Below are 11,359 nucleotides of genomic sequence, written 5' to 3'. Positions count from 1 at the left end.
CTCGGCCAGGCTTGGACTCAACTTTAAGAAGCTGGTAGGTGGAGAGGTCCCAGGCCACAGGGACTCCTCAGAAGAGGGGTGCAGGCATATATCCACACAAGGGCCTATAATTTCTGTTCCAGATGGCTCACCCTAGCAGCCCACAGATGGGGTCCATTTCATGTCACATTTTAAAAATTATTTAATTCACTGTCAACAATTCACTGGAACAATCCCTCTACATGTGGGTGCCTGTGCTTGAGGCCTGGAGCAATGAATGGCCTCTAGACAGGCAGGCTGGAGGGGGTGTTTCTAGCAACCCCCAAGAGAACCCAGGCTTCCAAGTTTCCCAGGCTGTCTCCCCGCCATCCCAACTGGGGAGACAAGGGCCTGGAAGTGAGGTCAATCCACCTTTATTGGACAGCTGCACCAGGACTGAACAGCCATGTATGTCCTGCCCATCCTGGGCACTCAGCCCAGGCCACGGGGCTCAGACAATCATCTCCAGCTGCCGGGCATACTCAATGACCTGTTTCGCCAGTTCCGTGGAGGGGATGGTAGTGTCTTCTGGCTTCTGCTGCTGGCTGGCAAAACTGTAGTAGTTATGGGGACCCAGGACCCATCCTCGCTGCAGAAAGAGGTTTCGAAGATGAGTAGGGTGATCCCAAAGACTCAATTCCCTACCCCCATGGAGCCACAACTCATGCATGTCATTGCTCACTTCGTCTTCCCTCTAGCCCCACAACTCTGGCAAGGAACTTTACTGTGCCTCAATTTCTTCATGCTGGAGACAAAACCTTAGTCATACTCCTATCTGGGCATGCTCTAAGAGTTCAGTGAATTGAGACATCAAAAATACTAGGGTGGGCTGGAATGTGGCTTAGTGGTAGAGTGCTTGCCTAACATACATGAAGCCCTGGGTTCGATTCCCCAGTACCAGATACACAGAAAAACCAGGAGTGGTACTGTGGCTCAAATGGTAAAATGCTAACCGTGAGCAAAAAGTGCAAGGACAGGGGCTGGGAAGGTGGTTCAGTGGTAGAGCGCTTGCCTTGCATGCTCAAGGCCCTGGGTTCGATTCCTCAGCACCACATAAGAAAAAAAAAAAAGCCAGAAGTGGCACTGTGGCTCAAGTGGTAGAGTGCTAGCCTTAAGCTGAAGAGCTGAGGGACAGCGCTCAGGCCCAGAGTTCAGGCCCACGACCGGACCCCAAAAAAAAAAAAAGTGCAGGGACAGTGCTCAGGCCCTGAGTTCCAGCCCCAGGATTGTCTCAAAAAATAAAAAACAAATTAGGGTTTCAACTCAGGGCCTTGGTGCTTGCCCAGCTTGCTTGCAAGGCAGGTGCTCTGCCACTGAGCCAGACCTCCAACTCAGCATCTTGCTGTTTACTTTGGAGATAGCCGCTTGATTTTTCTGGCAGGGTTAGCTTTGAACCACAATTCTCTAGACCTGCCGAGTAGCTAAGATTACAGGCATGAGTCACCAGTGCCCAGCTGTCTACTCTTGAGCCTATTTCCAAACACCAGGGTAACTGTGTACCCAGTACTGTACCTGCACAAATGTTCTAAACCAAATGAAGCAGAGGCTTATGGGGAAAAGCTGCCACTTCTAAAGGAATGCTGATAAGGATAAAAGCCAATATGAAGAGAGAACCCTTCACCTGGTGCCAGATGCTAAGCTAAACTTATTCCTTCTGTTGATAGACAAACTGAAGCTCTGAGAGCTTAGCAACCTGGGTGAGGTCTGAATTGAACCCTTGGCAGTCCAATTTCCTCTAGACCACTCCACTGCTCATTGAAGTGCTGACAGAGTGCAACCCTTGGCTCCAGAGCCCCTTGCCCTGTACCCCAGCCACCTTCTTGGCATAGTCTGTCATCTTTTTTGGTGTGTTGAAGAAGAGGATCCGGGTAGCCTCAGTGAAGAGGATTTTCTCGTAGGCCTTCTCAATGCACCCAGCAATCTCATCCCTAGAGGGAAGATGAGTTCTCATTACTGAACACTGACAGCCACTCAGACTGTCCTCCCACGCCTGACTCAGGTTGGTTCTGACCCTGCCGGTTAGCACTGATGGCTAACTGGCCCTGTCACTGCCCTAGTTCACTGATGGAGGCTCAGAAAATGGGCTTGACGAGAGCCACAGACCAGGTCAGGGCCTCGGGGAACCCACTCTAGATCTGGTTCCTGGGGCTGTGGAGGCAGCAGAGCAGGTGCATGCTCTGAATCCCATACCCAGGCGTGAGGGCCTCAGGCTGCCTGAAACCCAGCTTGAGAGTAACCTGATAGAATTTCCTCAAGTAAGACACACTTCTGGTGGGGAAGGTGGCTCAGTGGTAGTGCTTGCTTTGCATGCATGAGGTCCTGGGTTCAATTCCTCAGCACCACATAAGCAGAAAAAGCCAGAAGTAGCGCTGTGGCTCAAGTAGTAGAGCACTAGCCTTGAGCTGAAAAGCTGAGGGACAGCACCGAGGCCCAGAGTTCAGGCTCCAGGACTTGCAAAAAAAAAAAAAAGACCCATCAAAAGGTAGCATGGGATAGACAATTTGCTCCAGGAAAGTTAGAATGAACTTGTGACTTTGAAATTATGTAATCAATTAATCACAATCAAAAAAAAGAACCTCGGGGAAGGGAGGGAGGGAGGGGATGGTAGGGGGAAAACAATGGAGGGGGTAACAATGTTCAAGAGGAAGTGTACTCATTACCTCACTCATGTAACTGTAACCCTCTGTATAGTATCTTTACAATAAAAAAAAAAAAAAAAGGTAGCATGGCCAGGCACCAGTGGCTCACGCCTAATCCTAGCTACTCAGGAGGCTGATATCTGAGGATTGCAGCTCAAAGCCAGCCCAGGCAGGAAGGTCCGTGAGACTCTTATCTCCAATAAACCACTCAGAAAATCAGAAGTGGCGCTGTGGCTCTCAAGCATTAGCATTGAGCTGCAGAGCTGAGTGACAGCACCCAGGGCCAGAGTTCAAGCCCCATGACTGACCTCTCCCCTCCCCCCCCAAAAAAGGAGCATTAACACTGCAGAAGTAAACAGCAAGGCCAGGCATGGGGAACATGCCTATAATCCATCCCAGCACTCAGGAGGCAGAGGTAGTATGGTAAGTTTAAGGTCAGCTTGGACATCACAAAATATCTTAAAAGACAAAAAAAAAAAAAAAAAAATGCTGCCGGGGCTAGGAAGGTGGCTTGGTGATAGAGTGCTAATCCTAGACACATGAGGCCCTGAGTTCGATTCCTCAGCACCACATAAGCAGAAAAAGCCAGAAGTGGCGCTGTGGCTCAAGTGGTAGAGCGCTAGCCTTGAGCTGAAGAGCTCAGGAACAGCACCCAGGTTCAGAGTTCAAGCCCCACGATTGATAACAAAAAAAAAAACTCACCAGCAAGCCAAAAAAGTAAAAGGCAAGTCCCTCTCTAGACAGGTATGGACAGTCACATTAACAACTCCTTCATAATGGAAAATACCTTAGAGGGCTGGGGATGTGACTCCACCCCAGCACTACGCTTAGGTCCATGCAAACACATGCACAAAGAAAACCCACGAATGTCCACAGCACTTATCAGAGGCAAGATGGCCCTGCTTGTGGAGCTGTCTGTCATACCCTGGCTCAAGGTTGACACAAATGGCCCTTCTATATATAAACAGCCTGGGCAAGAGAGGGGCCGCTGCCCACACCACTCCAGTCCTACTGGAACTGGGAGAATAGGAATCCAGCCCAGCCCACTTGGCCATAACCAGCCAGTACAGGACTCACGTTAAGTCCAAGCTCTCTCTGAATCCCATGGGCCTAGCCCTCACCTGATAGTGTCGAGCAGGATGTCGATAAAGAAGGTATAGCTCTCAGCGGGGATGTTCCCCTTGGCCAGGAACACCTTGTTGTAGCTGCCCTCCATCAGGTACTACAGGTGAGAAGGAAGAGGGTGAAAAGGCAGCACAGGGCCTCCCTGAACTCCTGTACACCCCCTAACCCCAGTCCCCATGCTGCCAGGCACCCCTTTGCTATATAGTCACCCATTTGTATCAGGTAACATTCTTTTCAGGAAGCTCTGCACATAACTAAATGCACGCACGTGCACGCACACACACACACACACACACACACGCGCGCGCGCGCGCGCGCGCGCGCTCTCCCAGCCAGCTCAAGGCTGGATCCCATTATCTCTCCTGTGATAGGAGGCAAGGCTAGATCCAGCCTGGACTGTGCTGCCACCTACCTGCACCCCCAAGTCACATCCTTCAGGGACCTGGGCTAGAGAAACCATTTCCTCACATAGCTTTGAGGGCTCTTCCCAGACTCTGTTCGCTTCACTCTACAAACTGTCCTCTTTGCTGTGCCTCAAACACAGCAGACTTTGGCCTTCAATCATCTAAAACTGACAGGTCCCTCTGTTTGGATTGACCATGGTTCACTTCTCACCACGGTTCACATTCAGGTCCTCAGATCTCACTCCACAGAAATCTTCACCCCTTCCCAGCGTCTCCACCATTTCCTACTAAGTTTCTTTCCTGGCATCTGACAGATCACACAGATTTGCTCATTCTTTTGGCACACTGTCTACTTCCTCTCCTCCTTGCCATCTTTATAAGGTCTAGAACTTTATCTGATTCTCAGTCTGCAAACCCAGCCCAATGCCTGTCATACAGCCAGGCCTCAGGATGTGAATGAGGCTGTGGGATGAGGATGAGGGAACCAACAGCTCCTCTGAGAAACCCTCCCAATGTCTGTCCTCACACAGCCCCCTCAGCCAGGCCCTCCCGCACCTCTGCCCCAGACTCACTTGCTCCAGGGACACAGGATGCTTGATGTAAACGTTGGTCTGGATGTCCTTGGCAGGCAGGCGCTCCAGCTCCGTGTGGAATTCAGCCACCCGGTTCTGGGACAGCAGGAAGAGGAGGTTGAGACCTAAGAGCTGGTGCATGTAGGCTGACTCGGGGAGCTGTTCTCTGTGAACCAGGGAGGGGAATCAGGTAAGAAGGATTTCCAGGCCAATCAGGTGCCTGATCTCAGGCTCCAGCCCTGATAAGGGTTCAAGGAGGTTCGGATGAGGAAGTTGAGGTCCAGAGAAACACAAATGTCACAAATCACATTGAAGCAAGCAACTTCACGCCACAGAAGTAACATAAGACTATTTCCCAGAGTGTCCATAGCAGAGAGTTGGGATCCATAAGTATACATGAAATGAATTAAATGACCTAACCCACGTAAAGTGATAAGATTACCTACCCCAAATAAACTCTATTAAGTACTAAGATTATATTAAGAATCTTAATTAAGGATTAAGACTTGGGCTGGGCACCAGTGGCTCACATCTGTAATCCTAGCTACTCAGGGCTGAGATCTGAGGATAGTGGTTCAAAGCCAGCCAGCCCAGGCAGGGAAATCAATGAGACTCTTATCTCCAATAAACCACCAAAAACCAGAAATGGGCTATGGCTCAAGAGGTAGAGTGCTATCCTCAAGCTGAAGAGCTGAAGGACAGTGCCCAGACCCAGAGTTCAAACCCTATGACTGACCCAAAAAAAAAAAAAAAAGAATTAAGACTTGGACTGGGAATGTGGCCTCGTGGTAAAGTGCTTGCCTAGCATGCATGAGCCCTGGGTTTGATTCCTCAGCACCACATAAACAGAAAAAGGGGGGGAAAAAATGAAAAAGGGCTCAGGGACAGCAGCCAGGACAGGTGGGAAAAAAAAAAAGATGACCTAAAGAAAGGTAAAGTCAAACCCAAACTTAATGTCAAATTCGTGCTTTAGTTTAGTTTTATATCCAACACACATTTAGTGAGTGACTAATCTGGGCCTTGTCCTGTGCTAGGCAGTGCTGAGGACAAAGCAGCACAAGACAGTATCCTCTCTGCTTTCAAGAAGCTCACAGTCCAAAGGAAGAGAGGGCTGGATAGGGAAGGTACAGGCAGAAGGTTAGGGGTGGGGTGAAGGGTACAGTGAGATGGGTGAGGGCAAGGACAGCAATGGAGGCCACTGAAAGAGATTTAGGTCTTAAGCCTGAATGCTATTGAGAACATGACAGGTTTTCCAAACTTTTTTTTTTTTTTTTTTTTGTCGGTCGTGGGACTTGAACTCTGGGCCTGGGCGCTGTCCCTCAGCTCTTCAGCTCAAGGCGAGCGCTCTACCACTTGAGCTACAGCACCACTGACATGACAGGTTTTAAGTAGAGGATCAATACAGTCATACTTTAGAATCATAGAGATCCTATTGGTCCAGGCACACATAATCCTAGCACTTGAGAAGCAGAGGCAAGAGGTCCACAAGTTATAGGCCTAGACTATAGTAGGGCCTCCAGAGGTGAGGAGGGGGATCCTACTGGTTCTTGTATAAGAATCACAGGAACAAAACAAGACAGGAAGGTAAATAGTGATTTTGGCCATACTGGAGAGAAGAGAATAGTATGGGAGTAGATAAAGGGAGACAGACTTAACATCTACAGCAACTGCGCCATACAACCCCAACCTCAGATCTCTGAGACAACTTTATGATCCTTCAGCCTCTGGGGACAACAGTTCCCAAGTGAAAGATGACCTGCATGGCTAGACCACCACCAGATATAAATGAATTGCCACGTAACTCCCTCCCCTTCCCGTTTCAGGCAGGACCCATCCTCACTTGTAATCAAAGTAGTAGCATTTGAGCTGGGCCATGTAACGCTCAAAGGAGGGGATGTCCTTGCGTAGGATGCTCCACTGGGCCCCGATTTCCAGTATGTCACCTGTGAGTGATACAGTGGGCTCTCAGGGGTGGCTGGGGTCCCTTCCCCAGTCCACCACTGCTGCCGTTACTGTCTTGACACCAGCTCAGCACCCTACCACCACCAACACCACCACCAGTGCCAGTAACACTCACGGGCTAGAATGAGTTGCTGTTTGGTTAGCTTGGTCCCTGTGGTAGGCAGGAAGTTGAGTTCCAGCAGGACCAGCTGATGGGAAAGAAAAAAAAAAAAGATGAGATTTCAAATATGTCACTTAAGTTCTTTGAGCTAACTATTACTCCTAACTCATAAAACTGCTTTATTAAAAGAACTAGTCCAGGCTGGAAATGTGGCTTAGTGGTAGAGTGCTTGCCTAGCATGCATCAAGTCCTGGGTTCGATTCATAAACAGAAAAAGCTGGAAGTGGCACTGTGGCCTTGAGCAAAAGAGCTCAGGAACAGTACCCAAGCCCTGAGTTCAGGCCCCAGGACTGGCAAAAAGAAAAAGAAAAGAGCCAGGCACTGGTGGCTCAAGCCTGTAATCCTAGCTACTCAGGAGGCTGAGATCTGAGGATCACTGTTCAAAGCCAGCCCAGGCAGGACACTCCGTAAGACTCTTATCTCCAATAAACCACTAGAAAACCAGAAGTGGCGCTGTGGCTCAAGCAGTAGAGCGCTGGCCTTGAGCTGAAGAGTGCGGGAACAGCGCCCAAGCCCAGAGTTCAAGCCCCACAACTGACCTAAAAAAAAAAAGAAAGAAAGAAAAAGAAAAGGGGCTGGGAAGGTGGCTCAGTGGTAGAACACTTGCCTTGCATGCCTGAGGCCCTGGGTTTGATTCCTCAGCACCACATAAGCAAAAAGAAAAAAGCTGGAAGTGGTGCTGTGCCTCAAGTGGTAGAGCGCTAGCCTTGAGCTGAAGAGCTCAGCGCCCAGGCCCAGAGTTCAGGCCCCAGGACTGGACCCCCCCCCCCCCCAAAAAAAAGAAGTGGTCCAAGTGGGCATAGGCCCATGCCCGTAGTCGTAGCTACTGAGGAGACTGAGATCTGAGGACATGGTTCAAAGCCAGCCCAGGCAGAAAAGTCCCCAATTAACCTCATCTCCAATTAACCGTTCAAAAACCAGAAGTGGCACTATGGCTCAAATGGTAGAGTGCTCATCTTGAGCTGAAGAGCGCAGGGACAGCTCTGAAGCCCAGAGTTCAAGCCCCACAACGGACCAAAAAAACCAAAAAAAACCCTAAGAACAGGGCTTGCACACATAACAAATGCCCATATAAGATTGTAATTTTCTGTGTGTGTGTGTGTGTGTGTGTGTGTGTGCGCGCGCACGCGCGTGCGCCAGGACTGGTGTTTGAACTAAAAGCCTGGACATTGTCTCTTAGCTTTTTTACACAAGGCTGGTGCTCTACCCACTTGAGGAACAGTCACTCAGATTATCCTGCCTGGTTTTGCTTCAAGCCATGATCCTCAGATCTCAGCCTCCAGAGTAGCTGACAGGCGTGAGCCACCAACACCAGGCCTCATTCATATTGCAATTATAAATAACCCTGCTGAAGAAACAGGAGAGACACTCAGTGACTGATCCACCCTGTTCTTGGCAGTCTGTTTCTGTTCAAGGTTTAAAGCTGTGAGAAGCACTTACCTTCCTTGGTCCAGCCTATGCACCAGCAACTTTGATCCAGCACACTGTATTTACATCTTTCCCAAACACACTCGAATGTGTTCACCCCCAGAATCTCATACTCTTGGTGTTTTTTGGTGGTTGTTGTTTAGTTGTTTTGTGCCAGCCATGGGGCTTGAACTCAGGGCCTTGTCACTGTCCCTGATCAGTTCTGGCTGTACCCCTAAAGTCTCTCAGCTCCATTTTCGGCGTGTGTGTGTGTGTGTGTGTGTGTGTGTGTGTGTGTTTTAGGGGGTGGCTAACTGGAGACTTCCAACCACGATCCTCAGACCTCAGCCTCCTGAGTAGCTGGGATTACAGGTATGAGCCACAGGTGCCCGTATACTTTTGGTTCCGTCCGGTTGGGTCCCTAACCCCACATGCCCTGCACAATCCCATCATCGAAACCTCATTCTCCCCCTCGGTCGTGTTTGGAACTCGCCATCACGATCGCCCCCACCCCATTCTTGCCCACCAACCAATAAGGCTTCCGGATTATCAAAATTGTAACCCTGAACCATCATTGCCCCAGCCCACCCCCGGGGCTGCCTTCGGCCCAACTCTCGCACTTCTCCGCATCTCCAAGGCTGCTCCGAACCCTTCGCCCTCTCAGTGACCCCCCGCCTTCGTACCGTCCCCCGACCCAGGCCCTCTCCGGTGACCCTACCCTCGTCCGCCGACCCCTTACCTTGAGGCGGCCCAGCTCTTCCCCACATTTGCTAAGATTGGGGCTTTTGCGGTTCCATTCGCCCTTGAGTTGTTCGTACATGCCGGCTGCAGCCTGCAAAACCGCACCTGACGCCGCGGCGGGGCCCGAGCTCGAGACGCCGGTGGCTCCGCTCACCGTCGTGGCCGCCATCTTCCGTGATGCGGCAAACCGCCGGCTTGTTTTACGGCAGCGACGCCTACAGACGCTCTCCCGGCGGAAGTGGGGCATAGAGGTGGAGCCTAAAGTCGGAGGCGTGGCTAAGGCTGCTTGATCCCGCTCACCGCGGGTGGTGCGCCGGCGCCCTCGGGGCGGGACCTTGGGAGCCCTGCCTTTAATGAACATGTCAGTTAGGGCTCCGCCTTCACTGTCACTCAAAATGGTGCCCGGAAGTCGGTTTGCCCTAACTGAAAAGGACCACACTCTCACAACTTCACGCCAGTAATCAATATGGCCGCCGTGGCTTCAACCTGTGCTGTTCCCGACAGTTTCTACCATGAAAGTTCCATTTTTTCAGGAGAGCCTTCTCTAAGCCGAGAACGATGGGAGTCACTTCGACAGACGGATTTAGATAAGACAGTCACCTTCCAAAGAACAGCAGGTGGAATTTAAATCTAAGCCTAGGGACAAAAGTGAAGTTTATACAAATAAGTGCAGGAAGTGGTGCTGTGGCTCAAGTGGTAGAGCGCTAGCCTTAAGCTAAAGAGCTGAGGGACAGCGCCCAGGCCCAGAGTTCAAGCCCCACTACCGACAAAAAAAGAAAAAAAAAGAAAAGAAATAAGTGAAAACTGTATAAAAAACTACCCGGTCTTGCTGGACGCCGGTGGCTCACGCCTGTAATCCTAGCTGCTCAGGAGGCTGAGATCTAAGGATCACGGTTCAAAGCCAGCCTGGGCAGAAACTCTGTGAAACTTCCAATTAACCAGCAAAAAGCCAGAAGTGGAATTATGACTCAAAGGGTAAAGCATTAGCCTTGAGCAAAAAATGCTCAGGGACAACACCCAGGCCTTGAGTTCAAGCCTAAGTACCGCCACCCACCAAAAAAATTGTTTTTGGTCTTGTGACCATATCCTACCAGGTGCTAGTGGAGTTTGCAATCATACTTGTTTATCTTTTTTCCCCCTTTTCGTTTTCTGAGTGCAGTATTTCTCCAATCCTATCCTCCATCCCTGGTATTCTTTCTTCTGCTTGCTGTTGTCTGCTGATAATACCTACTGTTTTGTTTTGGTAGTAGGAATTTTAGGTAGGACTTAGCAAGCATCTAAGCAGATGCTCAGTTACTTGAGCCATGCCTCCAGCCCTTTTCTGTACTGGTCATTTTGGAAGTAACCACTTTGTGCCTGAATTGCAATCCTCATATTTGTAGCCACTCAGGAGTAGAATCTCTGAGCTGCAAGCAAATAGGAATAGCAGCCCCAGCCAAGAGAGCTATTAAGAAGTCCTTGGCGGCCTCCTTCGCACACTTTCTCATCTCTAGCACTCTCTCCTGGTCACCCATCTTACCGGCCTTTGGGGTTCAGTGGAGGGGAGGGGGCGATGCCCGTTACCATGGAGACAGGCTGCGCATGCAAGTCTCCGGACTTGCAGACGTTGGTTGTGGAAGTGAGGACAGCCATTTTGAGACGGAGCAAGTTGGGGGCGCTGTTCAGCAACGGTTGACTGGTGAGGCAAGGCAGGGAGAAATGGGCGGTGCCGTTCTAACTGAGGATGCAAGGGAAGAGAGATGGGAAGTTGGGTGTGGGAAGGTGTGGGAAGGTTGTGGGAAGGTGTGGGAAGGTTGTGGGAAGGTGTGGGAAGGTTGTGGGGGGAAGAGGGAGGAAGACTGTACATTGGTGGGACCCAGCAGAGTCCACGGAGATATGAAAAAGGAGGGAGAGGGCAAGGTGTGGTTAAGAACAGAAGTGGGGAGAGAAGAGGCTGCAAAGGGTGGGGCTTATAGATCTGTCAGGTGTTCATGGAAAGGTGGCTTCGAACAGGTGGATGCTGCAGTAGGGCGGGGGCGGGGGGGAGGTGGAGAGAAGATGAGCACCTCGAAGGCAGTATGGTGTGGGGAAGGAGAGGGCTAGGGACATGGGAAGGAGACCCAGAAGTAAGGCGGGACCCCACCGGGAAGAGAGGGTTCGCTAAAGACAAGATCAAAAAGATAGCCAAAGGGGAGTGGAGGTCTGGCAGCTAGGGGTAAGAAATCTCAAGAAGAGAGGGTCCCTGAGGAGAAAGGGTGGAGCGAGGAGAGAGGAAAGAGTACACCAAGGGGCGTGGCCGCACGAGGGGTGTGGCCACGGGAGAGGGCGGGGCATGCTGAAGGAAGTAGGGTT

General features: G+C 50.7%; 1 protein-coding gene across 1 annotated transcript; it reads right to left on the bottom strand.

Annotated features, from left to right (window-relative positions):
* Nucleotides 1–376: 376 nt before the first annotated feature.
* On the bottom strand, nt 377–9,389 carry Psmd8 (proteasome 26S subunit, non-ATPase 8). Its single transcript, XM_042668158.1, has 7 exons — nt 9,027–9,389; nt 6,836–6,908; nt 6,599–6,701; nt 4,759–4,924; nt 3,779–3,879; nt 1,835–1,946; nt 377–607 (listed from the first exon to the last, which is right to left on the bottom strand). Exons 1-7 carry the CDS (start codon nt 9,387–9,389, stop codon nt 470–472), a joined length of 1,056 nt encoding a protein of 351 aa, XP_042524092.1. The 3' UTR covers nt 377–469.
* Nucleotides 9,390–11,359: the final 1,970 nt, after the last annotated feature.

The sequence above is a fragment of the Dipodomys spectabilis genome, unplaced genomic scaffold (assembly GCF_019054845.1).
Source record: "Dipodomys spectabilis isolate Male_0828 unplaced genomic scaffold, ASM1905484v1 ptg000422l, whole genome shotgun sequence".
Lineage (NCBI taxonomy): Eukaryota > Metazoa > Chordata > Mammalia > Rodentia > Heteromyidae > Dipodomys > Dipodomys spectabilis.
This window is presented reverse-complemented; position numbering and strand designations above follow the sequence as displayed.

Excerpts from the sequence above, each read along its gene's own strand:
- Psmd8 (XM_042668158.1), bottom strand. The coding sequence starts at position 9,389 with ATGTTCATTAAAGGCAGGGCTCCCAAGGTCCCGCCCCGAGGGCGCCGG. Across the intron at positions 4,925-6,598 it reads TGCTACTACTTTGATTACAA|AGAACAGCTCCCCGAGTCAG; the intron begins GTGAGGATGGGT and ends CCTGGTTCACAG. Across the intron at positions 608-1,834 it reads TGACAGACTATGCCAAGAAG|CGAGGATGGGTCCTGGGTCC; the intron begins GTGGCTGGGGTA and ends CTCTTTCTGCAG.